General features: G+C 47.5%; 2 protein-coding genes across 2 annotated transcripts in view; both read left to right on the plus strand.

Moving 5' to 3' along the window:
• The first annotated feature begins 1,606 nt into the window (after positions 1–1,606).
• MKS1 (MKS transition zone complex subunit 1) lies at positions 1,607–17,530 on the plus strand. Its single transcript, XM_048518612.1, has 18 exons — positions 1,607–1,794; positions 3,926–4,044; positions 5,451–5,518; positions 5,992–6,147; positions 6,968–7,065; positions 7,182–7,310; positions 7,857–7,961; positions 8,148–8,214; positions 9,056–9,112; positions 9,189–9,231; positions 10,158–10,220; positions 10,845–10,915; positions 11,913–11,982; positions 12,430–12,537; positions 12,959–13,092; positions 14,114–14,196; positions 15,136–15,233; positions 16,261–17,530. Exons 1-18 carry the CDS (start codon positions 1,715–1,717, stop codon positions 16,347–16,349), a joined length of 1,638 nt encoding a protein of 545 aa, XP_048374569.1. The 5' UTR covers positions 1,607–1,714; the 3' UTR covers positions 16,350–17,530.
• The window catches only part of MROH2A (maestro heat like repeat family member 2A), a 39,113-nt gene continuing 36,675 nt past the window's right edge, over positions 16,743–19,180 (plus strand). Inside the window, exons 1-2 of the mRNA XM_048518613.1 lie at positions 16,743–16,746; positions 19,110–19,172. Of these exons, the coding sequence (XP_048374570.1) occupies positions 16,743–16,746; positions 19,110–19,172 (67 nt within the window). The remainder of the gene's footprint in view (positions 16,747–19,109; positions 19,173–19,180) is intronic.

The raw sequence follows: 19,180 nt of genomic DNA on the forward strand, positions 1-19,180 counted from the left end.
AGGTGTCACGATAGTTGTTTATGTAGGGGGCATCTAGGGGAGGTGGAACTCCTTCAAAGAGCCATCCGGGTAGGGAGGTGCAATCCTTGACAACTAGGTGCTTGGTACTAGAAACATGCCTAGTTCTGTAATGGACTCAGAAATCAGCTGTTTGCAAACTTACCTGAGGCAGGAAGGAATTGGAGAAGGTAAGGCAAGAACTCACAGTGGGTGAAGGCCCTGGGCAGGGGTGGGAAGAGGGTGGGGGAAAGACCCCAAAAATCACAGAAATAGGATTTCCAGTAGGCTGACAAAGAGACTGCCTCAGTACCAGCTTTAAAAATGAATGCTGGTAGACCAGAAGTCCTTAACCTTTTTGAACCAATGGGCATCTTTAGAATCTTGAAACACTGTAGTGAGCGCAGTATGAAAAGATATGAAAAAGGAACAGAAACAACTTCATAGGGGACGGAGATTGCACATTTTGGGCAGCTTCAGATGGACAGGAGTGTTGTGAAGAGTAATTGCTAGATTGTGGTTCTGCAAAACATCAACATAAAACTAAGCAAACTACAACTTCAAATATATATATAGTTTGCATAAACTGGTAATATAAGTGACGCAGAGAACATGGACTTGGCCACCAATAATCATCAGGAAACTGTATCCTGAGTGTAAAAATTACAAAGTCCCAATAATAGAAGAATGCCAAAGCTCCACACTATATGAACCCACACTGAAGCTTCAATCTGGAGGAACGTAGCTATACTTCCCATTTCATGGTTCAAACGCAGTTCAATCACTGCCACTGTTTTTACAATTACATATTCTGAATGTTGAGCTTCAGAAATGCCCAATGAAGTCTTCAATTGCCATTAAAGGCAAATCACCAGTTCAAATCCACTTTGTAGCATTGAAATCCTGAATTTTTATCCTCCGTGTAAACTCTAGAGTTTACCATCATGTATGCATGGTGCAAATCAAACACACAAACAAGCCTGTGGTGAAGAGCGATTGCTACACTGAGGTGCTGAGCACTGCCCACCAGTCTACACTTCCTGGGCACAGACAGCAAAGTGCCAACTAAGAAATGCCAGCTCAGAGTTGGATGTGATTCCTAGTCTTGCTCCTGATGCAGTTGCAGAAGCAAAATAAGCCCTCTTGGTGGCGACGGCCAGCTACTCATCCCCCTCCCCAACCCAGGCCACTGAAGCATTTCCTTGGGAAAAGGATCCTACAAAACGATCTAATAATCAAATTATCCAATTAATGGATGCTCTATATGGGCATTTATTTAGTGCACGGGAAGGACAAATCCTCTGTGCGTACCCGTTCGCCAGTTGGCGGGTTCTACTTCCCACACTGGAATCCCAATGGGGAGAGGTCCAAGGGAACTCTGCACATGCTCGGGGCTCCTGTCCACTGTCAAGCCGAGGGCTGCTCTGGCCGTCAATGAAGTAACTCTGCACGTATTCGTAAGTGGCTCCAGCTGAGCATGGAAAAGGGATCTGCACAAGGCGGGGGTCCGCACGTGTTCACAGGTACCCCTGCTTGCCTCTGACAACTACCATGATACTAATGGCACGGAAGCCCCTCTTGTTTTGCTCCGCCGGCTTGCAGACGAGAGGCGGGGCTTCTTGGTCACGTGGTAGTGGACGGCCGCCATCTCCCGTATCCAGGGAAACGCGGCCTACCTGAGACGCCGCGCGGCCTGCGGGTCTCCCCCAGCCCCGGAATGGCGCAAGCCGCCTGGAATGAAGACACCGGCGGGGTGGTCTACCGTTCTCGGGATCCCATCTGCAATCTCCGCATCAGGTCAGAGCATTCCCCGCCTCATGCATAAGCGATGCCTGATGCTTTTCCACCCCGCCTCCACCACCCTGCATTAATTTTCCTGCTCCGATTCCTGGCTGCATACTTTTCTGTGCACGTTATGAATGTCGTTTTTTATTGCATTGCATTGCAATAAAAGGCTCTCAAGGAGTCTTGAAAGCGGGGAACAAAAAAGTAAAGGGGGGGTGGGAATCCCTATATTTTCATTATGATACCAAACTGGTCTCTTCTTGTTTGAAAAAATCTTCAAGAATTCTACTTGCTTTCCAGTATTTTACAAGCAAAAATCGAGAGAAAGTTTGGACGCACCCCAGGTTTGACACTGTGGATCCCCAAACGCACATTGCTCTGCATCATGCATGCACACTGTTCAGCTAAGGAGGGTCATAGTTGAGTATCTGTTCTTCAGGTTAAATATCCACTAGTGAAACACAATTGACCAGATGAGAGGGAAACAGTTGAAAACAAGCCTCAGCAGCTGTCGATTGCTGAAACGCAACACGCAAGGCATGCGTTGCATGTAGCAGCTCTGTCTAATACGTGTGGTTCTCAACCTGGGGGTCGAACGACCCTTTCACAGGGGTCGCCTAAGACTCTCTGCATCAGTGTTCTTCATCTGTAAAATGGATAAATGTTAGGGTTGGGGGTCACCACAAGGAACTGTATTAAAGGGTCGCGCCATTAGGAGGGTTGAGAACCATTAGGAGGGTTGAGAATGCATACATTTACCTGATTGTAAGACGACGCCAACATGTGTTCGCATTGCAACTGAAACTGGAGACCAGTATCTAGATAAGTGTGGAGTTTTAAGTGACATTTGGCTGTTTATGCATTGAGTGTACATGAAAATTACTCAGTGAATGTCTAAAGAAAAATCACATGTACACTATGCTCAGGTTGTATGTGTGCATGTGTGTTTGCTGTAACCTGGAAAAACAAGAGGGGTCATGATGCAGACATATGTGCTTGAGCGTCCCATCCAGAGATTAATTTGGATCTTCGGGCAATTTGAATTGGAACTACTGCGAGGAAGAAGGGGGTCATCCTGTGCTATTTCCCTAGCTGATACAGCAGCCTCAGAGTGGCTAGGGAATAGTACCCATTTGTCTGCTGGGGAATAGTACTCATAGCTACTGGAAGATTTCCCAAGAGGGACAAAGAGCTATGATCAATAAATGATACTCAGATTGATTTGCAATATGTGAATTTGGCTGATATAAATCTTCAAAGTAGAACCAAACTCTCATCAGTGTCTCTGGCTTGCACTCAGTTAAACTAACTGATATCTGTTTTTGGATCTGTTTTTCACTGTTTTGCTTTTTCCAGGCAGTGTAGTTTTTGCTCTTCACGTTTTGATAAGAGCATAGTGTCTAGATCCGTGGTGGCAAACCTTTTGGCACTCCAGATGTTATGGACTACAATTCCCATCAGCCCCTGCCAGCATGGCCAATTACCCATGCTGGCAAGGGCTGATGGGAATTGTAGTCCATAACATCTGGAGTGCCAAAGGTTCGCCACCACTGGTCTAGATCGAGGGAAGTAATTGTACCATTCTACTCTGCATTGGTCAGACTTCACCTACTGTATTCAGTTCTGGGCACCGCAATTTAAGAAGTATATTGACTAGCTGGAACATGTCCAGAGTCGGGCAACCAAAATGGTACAAGGTCTGGAGTCCATGCCCTACAAAGAGGGAGCTGGGGATGTTTAGTCTGAAGAAGCAAAGGTTAAGGGGGGACATGATAGCTATGTTTAAATATTGGAAGGGATGTCATGTCGTAGAGGGAGCAAGCTCGTTTTCTGATGCTCCAGAGACTGGGACACGGAGTAATGGATTCAAGGTGCAGGAAAAGAAATTCCACATAAACATTAGGAAGAGCTTTCTGACTGCCAGAGCTGTTCGACAGTGGAATGCTGTGCCTTGGAGAGTGGTGGAGTCTCCTTCTTTGGAGGTTTTTTAACAGATGTTGGATGATCATGTCGGGAGTGCTTTGATTGTGTGTTCCTGCATGGCAGGGGGTTGGACTTGATGGCTGATTCCCTGAAACATTGTTGGTCTCAACTGGACTTGGATCGAGGTATTCCAGTATTTGTGATTGTTTGATTTTTACAGGGTTGGCCTGCAACGGGTGACTTCCACCAGCCTATTGCTGCAGCAGCTCCAACAGCCCTCCTGCCAGCCAGGCCAGCAGCTCATCGGCTTGGCCACCCTCGGCTCTCACAACACATCAAGTGCGTTCTTGGCTCCTTTCTTAGTTTGCTCCTTTAGAATGATGACCGTGAACAGTCAAGTTCCACTCCTGGTTAGTTAACCAATGACATGAATACCATGTGGGGCAATCAGCACTGCATCCGTGGGAAGACCTCACCTCGTAGCACTTCAGGAAATCCTGGTGGATGCAGTTCTCTCAAGGATGGTTCTCTGTGGAACTAATGTCTCTGCTTCTTCCCCCCACGCCCCAGCAGTTAGTTAGTTTTTGGCTCTTTTTGCCCATCAAATCACATCTTACTTATGGCAAGCCCTGGTGGGGCTTTCAAGGCAAGAAACGTTCAGAGGTGGTTTGCCACTGCCTTCTTCTGCACAGCCATCCTGGCATTCCTTGAAGGTATCCTGTCCAAATACCTGCCAGGGTCGATCTTGTTTAGCTTCTGGGATCTGATGATGCAGGCCATGGCCTCTAAGATTTTACTGGGCTCCCTCCCCCCATTTATTTGCTAAGGATAAAGTCTCCCAGAGTCACAGAGCAGGTGTCTCCAGCCAGACTGGTCCTAGCCCCTCCCCAAGTCCCTCCTATCACCATTTCAGAAAGTTTTCTATTTCAGGTGCCAAAATAAATGCTGATATTTTCTAGAATTAAAGAAAGATCTGCACGCCAGCCATCAGAAAAGAAAGGGTGAAAAAAGCATCCTCGTTGCTACCAAAAGCACTACTCCATCTGTGCCCTTGTTATTTTTCAGCTAGAAACAGAGAAGCTGTACCCTTTTCATGGTCCAGGCGTAATGAGTTGCTGAGTTGCTCTCCTGTGTATTCACAAACAAGCCCCTGCTCTGCTTGTTGGAGTGGTCTTGCCCAGCATCTGGGGAGCTCTGAACCTCTTGTAGCCAGAAATAAACTATGGAAAGAGTGCACTAGCTATCAAGGGAGTCTCACTAGCCAGCGTAGTGTCGTGGTAAAGAGCAGGTGGATTCTAATCTGGAGAACCGGGTTTGATTCCCCACTCCTCCACCTAACTGGCAGGGGCTTATCTGGTGAACCAAATGTGTTTCCGCACTCCTACATTCCTGTGGGCTAGTCGCAGTTCTTCGGAACTCTCTCAATCCCACCTACCTCCCAAGGTGTCTGTTGTGGGGAGAGGAAGGGAAAGGAGATTGTAAGCCACATTGAGTCTCCTTCCAGGAGAGATAGGTGGGGTATAAATCCAAACCCTTCTTCTCTTCTTCTTCATTAGGGAGTCATGGGAAGTTGCCAAAGGGGGCATGAGATCCCCCTTGGTTCCTTCCGCAGGGGGGCTTGCCTTTGATTCCTTTCCCCCTCCTCATATAATTACAAACCAGAAGTTCAGAAAGGACAGCACTCTAGAGGTGTTGTTGGGCTGACTGGATTGTTGCATGTAAACAGTCCTCTGATTGTATTTCAGGTGGTTACCGTCCAGAAGAAGAGGAAGAGGAGGCTGTGATTGGCTGGCAGGAGAAACTCTTCAGCCAGGTGAGTTGATAACCTTGTTCAGGTCTTGAAGACTGAGGACCATGGCTCCCTTTATAGGGTCAATCCAGCTCATGCTGGGTCTTTCCCTTTTCCTGCTGTTTTCAACTTTTCCTAGCATTATGGTCTTTTTCAGTGACTCTTGTCTTCTCATAATGTGACCAAATAGCCTCAGTTTCATCATTTTAGCATCTATGGCGAGTTCAGGCTTGATTTGATCAAGAATTCACTGATTTGTCTTTTTTGGTGATCCATGATATCTGTAAAACTGTCCCCCAACACCACGTTTCAAACAAATCAGTATTCTCCTTTTCAGCTTTCTTCATTGTCCGGCTTTTATGCCATACACTGTGGCATGAATTCACTTGCACTTGGTCATCAGCAACACATTCGTAAGAATCTTGTAGTGGCCTAGGATTACTCTAGTTCTGCTCAGCATTCTTTGCTGCATCCAGGGTATTCTGTCCTGTGCTCAGTTTGAGGTGGATCTGTACCAGAACGAGTCTGCTTGCCAGAGCCCGCTGGACCGGCAATACCACCAGGACATCCTGAAGCTGGAGAAAACCGGGGGACGGAAGAACTGCCGGATCTTCACATACACAGACCACGACCGCTTCACCAACATGGAGGAGGTGCCTCGAGGGAGGTCACTGAGGCTGGGTGGGAGGAGGAGAGCATGAAGTCCCCCACTCCGGGCCAATGAGGAGCCATGGAGCAGGGAACTAACTGAGAACTGACTTCTCAGGCTGAACTCTGTAAACAGATTTTGATATTTGCAGTTTTCCAAAGCAGGCGCAGGAATCAGGCTACTGTCCCCATTTTCCAGATAGAGCAGAGAAGGTTAAGGCTGTTGGAAAGAAAGCCAAGTTTAACTCTTGTTTAGGGGAGCGTGCTCATAAGAGGCTCTTAAGTAAGGGTCCTTACAAAAGTAAAGGCAGTCCCCTGTGCAACCACTGGGACATTACTGACGCATGGGTGATGTCATGTCACAATGTTTACTAGGCAGACTAAATTTGGCCGGAGGGGAGGTGGGGTTGCCATTGCTTTCCCAAGTCGCCTATGCTTGCACCCCAGCAAGCAGGGTACTCATTTTTTCCAACCTTGGAAGGATGGAAGGCTGAGTCAACTTACTTGAAACCATCTTCCATTGGGATTGAACTCAGGTTGTGAGTAGAGCTTTGACTGCAGTCCTGTGGCTTACCACTCTGAGTCACCAGGCTCCTTATAGGCTCCTCATTTTTTAGTAGAATAAGGCAGGGAAAGCAGAGAGGAACCTCTGCCACCACCACCTGGCTATATATGCCTCATCATTTCCTCAGTGGGCTTCTTGTTGGCTGGAGGATCTCCTGGTGCTCTCACTGTGGAGGATAGATTAGAAGGGGTCTGTTTTACCCCACATCCCTCCTGCACAGATGCAGTAGTGAACTAACATCTTCTCTCTATATATTCCAGCACTGCAAGCAGGTGACCACGTCCGCCCAGGAAGTTCCTTCATACTTGGCGGAGAGGATGGCCAATGTGAGAAGGCGAAGACAGGAGCGGAAGCCAATGTGAGTGGATGCTTTCACTGATTTGTGGGTCTCAGTGTTGGGTCAACTGTGAGGGAGATCTATTTATGTATTTATTTTGCACTTCCTGCCGAATTGTGCACGATGCTCTCCTGCAGCGAAGGCAGCGCCTTCAAGTCCCGCATCGTCACCTGGGAGCCTTCAGAAGAGTTCATCAAGAACAACCATGTGATCAACACCCCTGTGCAGACCATGTACATCATGGCAGACCTGGGACCTCAGGACAAGTAAGTCGGTGCTTGGTATAACCTGCTCCTAGGTAGAAACTTTCCTCACACGTATACACTGCTTTTTCACTCACAGCATGAGTGTAGTGGTTAAGAACAGGTGAACTCTAAACTGGAAAACCAGGTTTGATTCCCTGCTCTGCCACTTGAGCTGTGGAGGCTTATCTGGGGAACCAGATTAGCGTGGGCACTCCAGCACATGCCAGCTGGGTGACTTTGGACTAGTCACAGTTCTTCAGAGCTCTCTCAGCCCCACCCACCTCACAGGGTGTTTGTTGTGGGGGGTGGGGGAGGGAAAGGAGATTGTCAGCCCCCTTGAGTCTCCTTACAGGAGAGAAAGGGGGGATATAAATCCAAATGCAAACTCTTCTTCTTATACTGATTTTAACAATGTTTGTATTTGTAACATCAAACAGTGGGCTATGTATTTGTATATGCTGGTCTCTGACTGTAAGTTGAAATAAATTTGAAATTTGGGTGCCTTGGGCTGCTGGGTTCCTTGGGCTCCAGGAGAGCAGGCCGGTTTCCATACTGATATCCCCACAGGCTCGGCCGCGCAGACTGCGAGCACGTCCTTTGCACAATCAGAGTGGACAGCAACGGAGTCATCACAGTCAAGCCAGATTTCACGGGCACAAAGGGGGCTTACCGGTGAGTAGCGCGAGGCCTAGATCCCAAGCCAGTTGGTCTTTGGGGTGAGCAGGGATCAAGGTGGCTCACAGGCACTGAAGAGCCGGGTCGCTGCCTTCCCTGTGGGAAGGAGTGAGGAGTCCGCTCTTGGGTCCTATGCATTGTCATGTTCTCAGAGTCTTATATGTGGTGTTTGGGACTGTGAAGGATCGAGCTGGAAGGGGAAAAAAGCAGAGAGCTGTGGGAAATACACACCTCTGCAAGAGCAGCCTCCGCCCGATGAATGGTGCAGAGGGAGGAGAAGAGGAAGGCGGGAGCAATGGCGTCTCTCAAGAGAGGATGTAAAGGAGCTGCCTTTTGCTCCTTGTAAATGCGTGAATTGAGTTCAGGCTGCAGGCAGGCCACCCCTGCAACTTAGCACTGTGGAGGAGACAATAGGGTCAGGCCACCTCGCCAGGTATCAGAGACACATCAAGACTTTGCCGAAGACGGAGCCACAGGCACTTGGACTATTCCCATGGAGCAGCAGTGGCATAGAGAGTATGTGCACTCTAATCTGGAGAACCGGGTTTGATTCCCCGCTCTGCCACTTGAGCTGTGGAGGCTTATCTGGTGATCTAGATTAGCTTGTGCACTCCAACACATGCCAGCTGGGTGACCTTGGGCGAGTCACAGCTCTTCGGAGCTCTCTCAGCCCCACCCACCTCACAGGGTGTTTGTTGTGAGGGGGAAAGGGAAAGGAGTTTGTAAGCCCCTTTGAGTCTCCTTATAAGAGAGAAAGGGAGGGGTATAAATCCAAACTACTACTACTATTCCTGTGTTTCTGGGGTAACCAACAGGTACTTTCTCAAGAGGCACCCTTCCCACCCCCTTCCTTACCAGCCCTATATATCCTTCCCACCCCAAATCTGATGGTCAGTCCTAATAATCTGGCCAAAATCCTGCCACGAAGAGTTTGCCAAAAACACATGTGTTGCTCTGGGGATTCCTGGCTGCTCTTGTAGCTGTCTTTGAGTGAAAGTGTGGATACCTGATAAGGATACCTGAGATGTTTTGATTTCTGTCTCCTTGGATTCTTACTGGATCTACACCTTACTTTGTGGCTTTTCCTCTAGTTGTACAGTCGGCACAAGGAGTACCTGCAAGGACTCGTCGGCTCTGACTTTGAGATGGTGAGTAACTCTCCACATACTGGGAGGACCCATCTCTGACATCTCTCCACTCACTCTTCTCTTTTGTCTCTTGCAGACTCTTCCTGGGTCGTTGCGACTCTTCATCAATGGTGAAATCGGTAAGAGGCTCTTTGAAGTGTCTGCCCCGCTGCTGCTCCCTCCCCAGATAGAGAAGGCCCAGGAATGTTGCTCTGTTGAATCTTTTCTTGAATGACCTAGCCCTGGATCTGAGAGGAGTGGACACACATAGTCCCGCCCTCGGGAATGTAGGGATCCCGATCCTTCTTTATGCAGATGATGCTATCTTGTTTTCACGTACAAATCGACTTTTAAACCATTGCGTGACTTACTGCAGCTCCAACAATCTCGCTGTCAACAAAGCTAAGTCTAACTTCATGGTGTTTTCAAAGGTCTGGCACCCCTCGAGGTGGCTTCTTGGTGGCAAGGTGATTGAGCAAGTTAAGCTATTCAAATATCCGGCCTTAAACTTTCACTCTAGGGCTGGGTGGACATCTCACAGGAATCAAGCTCTGGCTTCTACAGGAATAACTATGGAGGCTCTCTCAACTGGGCAAAGTATTCTCCTGGGGATTGAACTGAGAGTGCTGGATGCTCGAGCCCAGAAGTAAAAGGCACTCTGGCTAGAGCAGGTGTGGGAGCTGAGAAGATGGGCTCCTCCATTCCCTCTCCTGTCCCTTGTATCAATCTTCAGAGGTGTTCTCTTAATTTGGCCCTCCTCTGCCTCTGGGCTGGCCCTCCCCCCCCCCCCCCCCTTAACTAGGGCTCATTGTAGCTGCTTGAATGTGTCCGTGTGAAGGTTGCAGCTCCTAGACTGAGATCAAAGTAGCCATTGCCCACAAGTGATTCCATGCTTCTTTTGCTGGAGAAAGGTGCATACAATCGACTGGTCAGCAGCTGTGCATGCTCAGTGCTGCTGTGACCTGCGGAAAAGGGTGAGGTGGGCTTTGATTATGAGCTAGGTTTCTGCGTTTCCTGCCGGGGAGTGTTAGAGAGACTGCCATTTATCGCTGCCTCTGTCTCTCAGTTTCAGCCCAAGGCTATGAGTACGACAATCTCTACATCCACTTTTTCCTGGAGCTTCCCAGCCGTGAGTAAACTAAAAGTGGACTTATTGGAAGGCCAGGCAGAACTGGCATGACGCATACCATGCAGAGGGTTGAAAAGTATTGTATGTGGATTTTCATCTGTGTGGCACTGTAGGAGTTGTACTTTGTTACACGGCATATTTTAGACAGTTGTTTAGGCGTATATACATTTGTGTGTGTCATTTGTTGTGAACCGCCCTGAACCCCACCTTGATGGGGAAAGGGCAGTTAATAAATTAATAAACAAACAAATTGGGGGGGGGGGGTGGTCAGGGGATGAGTGTAATAGTCCATTTCCTTGCCTTGGCAAATGTGGTACTGTTCACCCTTCTTGACTAGGCTTCCATTCTTATCAGGGTCTGTGTGATGAATGAAATACTTGTTTCTTCTATGGGAGTGGCTTGCCAGTACTGGCACCAATTCAAGGCCCCTACTTTGCCGATCACTCAGCACGCTAGGGGTCTGGGTCCTCCCATTCCAGCTCAGTATGAGCTCCTTCTTCTCACCCCCCTCCCTTTTCTGCAGAGCTAACCCTTAGAATCATAGAGTTGGAAGGGACCATAGAGGCCATCTAGTCCACCGCCCTGCTCAATACAGGGTCAGCTTCTTCTGCTTCTCCCTTGTAGGCTGGTCGTGTTCCCCCTCCCAACCGCTCTCTGGAGTGACACAGACTTGTGCCACCAAGATTGTTGGCAAGGTAAGTGGGAGGGGACGGGCAGCATATTTTCTGGATTCTTTGTTTTCCACCTGCATTTCCCATGGAAACTAGAACTTCTATTTTACAGTTTTCACTTCCCCCAGATGCTTGCAAAAGGACCTGGAATGAGGTTTCTGGTAATTTAATTGCCATTCGTATGAAAGAACGTTTCCAAAGATTCAATATCGATGGCATTTGACATTTAATATATATATATATATATATTTATATTTATTTATATTTATTTATTTTTTAAATTTATAAACCGCCCAATCCCCGAAAGATGCTGGGGGGGCTACAACATAATTGAAAGCATTCAATAAACTTTAAAAATATAAATTCTAATTTAAAATTTAAAAACAAATTAACACAATATTAAAATAACGCTGGACTGATAACTAAATTAATTGCATGGATTAATCCTTCCCACTTTTTCCACACTTCCTTCCTTATGTGTTAAAAATTATTTGTAATCTTGAGGATGAGCAATAGTAGCAATCAATGAACCGGGACAGCCTGATCCCGAACAAGAAAACTTGCCGTAACTCAAGGAAGCGTAATCAATGATGACACTATATTAACTATAACAATTATATTAGTCCATTCAATAGACATGAATCTGTGCAGTGATAACAGAAAAAGTCATAATTTAAAGTTCATTCATTTTCATTCAAAGTTCATTGAGTGAAGAAACACACTGCGGTGGGATCCCAGTCCACACACCGCAAAACCAATATGGAAAATCAATAAAGCTGATACTTATCAGCAAAGTGGTGAGATGATCTTAATCCACGCATGCAAGGCAGTAATGGCACATCTAAATTCTTGACGTGAAATCCCACCGCAGTGTGTTTCTTCAAGTTTTCTTGTTCGGGATCAGGCTATCCCGGTTTATTGATTGCTTCTTTTTGTTCCACTTGCCGCGTTTTTTTCAGAATGAGCGATAGTTACAGGCCCTGAACTGCTTAGCAGCTGACTTTGCCTCTTTCATTCCTAGGACAGGGTGGCCTTTTTCTCTTTCCCTTTCAGTCTGGAGGTGTTCTTTACCCAAGAGGATGCGTTGGAAGGTGAGTAATCGGGGATGAGCCCCTTGTGCATTGCAATGCATTGCACTCTGTGGCATGACCTGAAGGGAGGAAGAGGCAGCTGAGTTAACAGTGTTTGGCTTCGGTGTGGGAGGTGGGCGGCTCTGGAGCACAGGGTGTTCATGGACTACGATTCCCATCAGTCCATGCCAGCAGGGCCAATTGACCATGCTAGCAGGGGCTGCTGGGAATTATAGTCCATGAACATCTGGAGGGGCTGATTTTGACACCTATGCTCTATTGGGATGAGGGGGGTGAAGGCTGCCATTTGGATTTTTCGCCTCCAACACCAAAAATCTTCAGCCTGGTGTGGTAGAGGGACATGCCCTGGCATCACCCTCCATGAATCTCTCTTCAAGGAAAGGCCAAGACAGCATGTCCTGAGTGATACAAAGCCAAGATTGCTCTGCCTACCTCTCTCCTCCACAGGCTCGCTGCCCCAGTGGCCCGTGCTCTACTTTGAGGTCCTCTCCTTGGATTTCTGGCAGAGGTATCGCATCGAAGGCTACGGGTTTGTGGTGCTGCCGGCGACACCAGGTAAAAAGTCTGGACTGTGTTTCTGCGATTCATTCACAGCCTGGTTTCGGCATGGGGGGGGGGGTCCCTCAACTGGCATTGCCTCTACTTTCCATGCTGCAACATGTCAGAAAAACTCTCTTCAGTTCAAAATGGAGTTGGATAGAGTTACAGTGGAAGACTTTTAAAGCTAGTGGATTCTGACAGGTCCCCTTTCTGCTATGACCAGTGAGCCTATTCCTCCCCTTCTGCATTCATTTTATTTTTTATTTTACCTTTGCTTACAGTGTGTGGCTTGGCTCCATTGCGTAAGCCACCTGGTCTTGCTTGCTGCACAGGTGCCTTTGGTGATGCTGGGGCCCAAGGGGCTGAGCAGCATCTGGTCTTGACTTTGTCAGGCCGGCAGCTGAACCTGTCCATCTCTTCCAAATCTGTGGCTTAGGGGCTCATACCTTGACCGTTTCTACTTGGCGTCCAGTCGAGCCTGGCACCGTCTCAGAACTGCGGAGGTTTTTCATTGGGGGATCCCCAGAACTTGAAGATTTGACCTATGCCAGGGTGCCTAGCACCTTTCAGGTGAGTCTGCACAACTGTGGCATGATGGGGTCACTTTCTCTCCTCTTGTCTCTATATATATGTCAAGAGGCTTGGCTTGCAGGATGTCCTACCGCACAACTGGAGGAAGAAGAACTTGAGCATGTTTTAAGGCAGGAGTCCCCAGCATGGTGCCTGCCCAGTGCTTTAAGAGTGGTAGCCAAGTAAGGCTTTTGCCCAACAAGGCTTTTGATTTAACTATTGAAAATTTAATTGGCTGTTCAGATTTTTAAAAAATGTTGCTTTGGCAGCACCTGCCACCACAGCCCAAGGATCTACACTGTGTTACTGGTGTTAAGCTACATGGTAATCATTTCTTGGCTGTCATCACCTTTTATGGCAGTCATTTTGTTGCTTCATCCACCATCCTGTGCCAGAATCCCAAATGTGCCTACAAGCTCAAAAAGGTTGGGGACCCCTGTTTTTGGGGACGTGCGCAAAACCAAAGCAGTTTGCACAAAAATGTCCTATGTTTCACGTTAGCAGTGTAGAGATAAATGCGGTCTGATTTGAATGGCACGAAAGTCTTATTATGGAACAGTTTTGATGTGCATGGGAAATACCACAATCCCACTAGCCCAATTGGCCATGCTGGCAGGGGCTGATGGGATTTGCAGTTCTTGAACATCTGGAGAGCCACAGGTTGCAGACCCCTGCACTAGCCATGGAAGATTCTACGAAGCCAGACTTATACCACAATCTGGCCGCATATTTCTAGGTTTTCACATTAGTTTAGAGAGTTTTGTGTACGTGACGCAAATGATAATGTGTTCTTGACGTTTTCACGTGAATGTTGGAGGGGTGTGATACGTAGCGTAGCCCCTTTGTAGATGCTGTCCACATTATTGAATTCGTGAATTAAGTTACTCAGCCATTTTTATTCAGGTTTCTTTGGTTTTGTACTTTAGTTGCACAACCCCCTCTTCTGGGCATATTAGAGGAAGTGTGGGCATAAAAGGGAAGGGTCAGGAGTTGATGTAATTACCTGGTGCTCATCTGGCAGGGGGATCGCCTGAGCCGGTTTGGCTTCCGCACGGAGACGACGGGCAGCGTCACTTTCAGGCTGAACTGCCTGCTACAGTCCAAGTAAGTGAAGGCCTCAGCCAGAGAGGGGAGAATGTCAACACACTCTAAAGTGGGGTGAAAGGGGAGCCCATGTTCTCTCTGGGTGCGTGTTGAAGGAGATCTGGGGGAAGAATGCCGGAATGTCAGTCATATTTACTTGACTTCCAAGACAAAGCTTGGTTATTTTATGATTCTCAAATCCTCACACCCCATGTTTCTCTTGTAACTCCAGTTGGCTTACAGTTCCAAGTTTTAAAACATATGGAGCCCAACAAACTTCTGCCCAAGAAGCCATCTGCAGCCCATGCAAAGCCCTAGCAAATAAAATGGCCTGAAACAGCTCTGTAACAGCTTTTAAAAATGGTGCTCTGGCCCTTTCCACAGCTGCTGTAGTTGATGCCCAATTACCTAAGTTTGGCTCAGGTTTGTCATGGTTTGGGAGCTAAGCAGGGTCATCTTCGGCCAGTTCTTTGGAGACTACAAAGGAGAACCAGGGTCACTACCTGGAGTCAGGCAATGGCAAACCACTCCATTTGTCTCTTGCCTTGAAAACCCTACAGGGTCACCATAAAACAGCTGCTCCTTGTTATCATGTTGTTCTTCTTCTAGTTGATCGCAGGCAGGCTCCCTCAAGTGGGAGTGTGCTTGCACTGAGTGTGCTTGCACTGAGTGTGCTTGTACCATTGGGAGCCCATGCATTGACCAACAAAGGTGTAAGACCATGAGCAGCATTGTGCTGATTCGAACCCAAGATCCATGCAGCCCAGCATTCCTATCCCCAACAAAGGGAATCCCACATCCAGCCATGAAGCTGCTTGTCTTTAGCTTCTGGTGCACTGCCTCTGCACATGGAAGTCTTCATTTCATGCTCCTTTTCCTAAATTTGTCCTCTTCATGGCCGATACGGAAAGTGTGGAGGTTCCAGTTCTGAACTCTGATCTGGGTCTTCTGTCTTGGCAGGGCTTTCCTGGAGTCCAGCGCTATGAAGAAGCGCATGCAGAGCGTCCTGGACCGGATGGGCGGCTTCAGCCAGCAGGGCTCCCTCTATAATGTTCTAGGTAAGGCATTTGCTGCCAAGGTTGCTTTGCATTTAAAACCCTCTCCAGTTTCTCTGCTAAAAAAATTCTAATGACCAGCACTTAGGCCCTTTCTGCACAGCTCCAGGAGAGCGGGTTGCAGGCAGGATAAAGGAACCCGCTCTCCCTCCTGTCCGTTCTAGTCCTTTGTGTTTGTAGAGGGATGTTCAGAAGCCTTTGCTTCACACTGAATGGAGGCCTGGGGGTGTGAATTTAGGAGTGGCCAAGCAAGATTTTCAGAGGTCAGAGCAGGGGTAGGGAACCTGCGGCTCTCCAGATGTTCAGGAACTACAATTCCCATCAGCCTCTGTCAGCATGGCCAATTGGCCATGCTGGTAGGGGCTGATGGGAATTGTAGTTCCTGAACATCTGGAGAGCCGCAGGTTCCCTACCCCTGGGTCAGAGTAATAGCAGAGCTGAAGTGCTCCTGGTCTCCTGGCCAGCGTGGTGTAGTGGTTAAGAGCAGGTGGGATTCTAGAGAGCTGGGCTTGATTCTTCACTCCTCCACCTGAGTGGCGGAGGCTTCTCTGGTAAACCAGATGTGTTTCCACACTCCTACACTCCTGCTGGGTGGCCTTGGGTTAGTCACAGTTCTTCGGAACTCTCTCAGCCCCACCTACCTCACCAGGTGTCTGTTGTGGGGAGAGGAAGGGAAAGGAGCTCATAAACTGTCTTGAGTCTCCTTACAGGAGAGAAAGGTGGGATATAAATCCAAACTCTTCTCTTCTTCTTTTGTCCCAATTTACCTTGGGTAAAAGATGTCAACACAATTTGGCAATAAAGTGAAAATGTGTTCAGATAACTTATTCAGGACCACACAACTTGGATTTTTGATGGCGTAGGAGTTTGGTCCTCAAGGGCAGAACATATATAACCCAAAGTGGAGATTGTTTCCTACCTGAAACAGATTGGGTGTTTTCCCCACTGTAAATCTTGGGGGGTGGCTGGGGGTTATCTACCTTGACTGAACCCTTTCCTTGACCCCTCCAAAAAATCTGCTTGCTTACAGAGGCGTTCCAGCGGGCTCGGCGACGGATGCAAGAAGCCCGAGAGAGCCTTCCCCAGGATTTGATTAGTTCTTCCTCAGCCCATCTGTGATTCCAACCTCATCTCGAGTCCTTGGTCTGGGAGGAGAAGCTTGTGAGATGCTCCATCTCCACATCTACAAAATGCCTTGTTCCTAAGCTGATCTCGAACCCTGGTTGCAACGGACCTCTGTGTCTGGAGGGGACGCTTTTCAACTGGATACGTGGCATGCTGTTTGAGGATTGTGGGGGAGCCTGAGGGCAGAATGCATTCCCACATCCAGGAGAAGCTGCCGGTCCTTGTCAAAGTCTTGAATTGGCAAGGAGCAGCAGGAATTCATCCTTCACACAATGGATGCCAGTCCTCTTCCTGCCCCTCTTCACACCGAGCGTGACGTCAACTATCCCTTCTCTTAAACTTTGACTGCACCTCTGCAAAACCAAACAAGACAGCCATTAGAGCAACATGGGTAAAGCTACGAGCTGTGGATGAACCTCAAAACAATCTTCTAGAATATTCTCTGGGTCACAGCAACCTTCAGGGTGGAATCTTCCATCTTGCAAGCTGTAGCGTTTGGCAACTGCCATGAAGCCTATGCAAGACCCTGGGTGTTCTCACTTCTGACAAGTAGGCCCTTCACCTGCCTCTTCCTCGTTCTTCTGTCCCAGAGTACTTTTTGTTGGACTTGAGACTTTGAGGGGATTTTTTTTTGGTTAGGTTTCTTCTCTTATCTACCAGCCATCTTGACATCCAACGCCAACTTCTTGTGGACTGGTTTCTTTCAGAGGGATGCTGGACATCCCTGGAATTCTGCCAAGCCTGAGCTTCCCTCGGAGGCCAAATCAGGATATTCTCATTTGGACTAATGTTTAGGTCAGTTGTTTAACCAAGGGCCTGGGCTTAGCATTCGGAGAAGAAGTATTAAGTTTTATATTTTGTGGACTAAGGGTCTTTTGTTCTTATTTACGGGACAGGACAAGGAGTGCTTTAAAACAGCAACGTTTTCTGACTACGTGGGTCTGTGAAAGAATTTGTTCCTCCTAAAATAATAGATTAGACAGTGAGAAAGTACCACCCCCATAACACACCCCTTCCTGTCTGCAAGCAGACTCCCTCCAGCTGTTCTAAGTGACATGGCTTTTTGGGGGGGGAAAGTACTTTTAATTATTTTTTTAAATATGAAAGAAAAAATATGTCTGGTCGCACACAATACAAAAACTGTGTTCAATAAACAAAATCCAACGTCTTACAAATACCATTGTCTTTCTTGAACTTCTCTGAATCTTCTTCTGTTTGTGTGGATCCCCCACACCAGACCAGACTAGACACAGGATCTCAGCAGAGGTCAGGAAACAGCACCTATAGGTTTCCAGGATCTGGAATGTCTGTGTTTCTGCCCCTACCCCCCATGGTCTCTACAGCTTGGTCTCGGGGGCATATTTTGAGAAGGCTGTCTCCCTTTTGGGGGGGACACATCACACATCCCTGAGTTGACCCCATTTATATGTTGCTGGGGGTGACTTACTACCACTTGGTCAGGGTACCTTCTGCCTCCCAGTGATGTCACAGAGCATTCTTAGCGCTGCTGTTCCATTGGCTAAAGGCTCCCTTCCTTTGTCTCTTGGGCACAATTCTGCTGGAAAACTTCATGTCCTGCCTCTCTCTCCAATGACCCTGGTATTGGGGCCCATTTAAGGTGAGATCTGCGGCCTCACTCAACCAACAGGATTAATCCAAAGTGACCTTGTTGATATTGAACAGAGTTTTGCAAGCAGGAGCTGATTCTAGAGAACTTGGCAAGCAGGGACCTACTTGTAGAGGAGGTACTGGCCCTTTCCTCAGAAGCCTTTGACTGGCAGGATACCGGGCCTATCAAGGATTGCTGGCAATGTCCACCCTGGCACATCAATGGGATCTCCAGTGTAGTTAGTGGCATTGCTGCAGACTCAGAGGTGTATCTAGGGAAAATGTAGCCCAGTGCAAAATCTGAATTTTCCGCCCCCCTTGTATGGGCGGCCACCCTCCCCCACTACAACCAAACAACATTTTTTTTGCACCAGGTCATCTCAAAGTCACCATCACATTATGGACCCAGGGGAATGGAGGAGGGGTGCGGGGTGCGATTTTCCGCACCCATCGTGACTAAATGGCCGCAGCTTGGGGACATTTGACCCCATGTGTCCCCTGAGTGGTACGCCCCTGCGCAGACTCTCTGAATGTCCCTGGAGAAATTATTTGGGAGTCTGACCTTTCTTGAGCAGAGAAAGTGTATGGGTGAGAGATTATATCACGGAGCATCTGGATTCTTCCTGACTGGAGGTTTTTAAGTATTGATTGGATACCTATTTGTCAGGGGTATTATCATTGTAGTTATATATATATATATATCATTGTAGTTTTATATATATATATGTGTGTGTGTGTGTGTGTGTGTTATCAAGATATATATATATATATGTTATCAAAAGTCAATACAAAATGGTCTGCATAAAATACCAAGACAAATCAGAAATACCTGACCAACAAAATATCCCTGCATACACAAAACGTCAATACAAATCGGAAACGCACGGCCATATGCAATTCAACCATGCCTTCTACAGTCATCATCAAATATAAGCAATATGCCACAATGAAATATGATTGGGATACAAGAAATATGTGCTGAGTAAACAGCCAGGGATGCTCTGCTTAGCAATCTGCAAACCTCATTCTGGAAGCAATGTAAATGTTGCAAATTGCCTCTCCAGGAAAGAAGAAACACAACTTCTTACTATGGCGCCCAGTTCTCCTGGCTCCAAAAGCATAACGGGTGTATTCTTTTCCTGCCAGATAACGAGATAAAACAAGAGCAACATGTGAGCATGGCTGAAGTAGAAGAACCATCCAGTGGAAGTAAGGTT

The sequence above is a fragment of the Sphaerodactylus townsendi genome, linkage group LG16 (assembly GCF_021028975.2).
Source record: "Sphaerodactylus townsendi isolate TG3544 linkage group LG16, MPM_Stown_v2.3, whole genome shotgun sequence".
NCBI classification, from domain to species: Eukaryota; Metazoa; Chordata; class Lepidosauria; order Squamata; family Sphaerodactylidae; genus Sphaerodactylus; species Sphaerodactylus townsendi.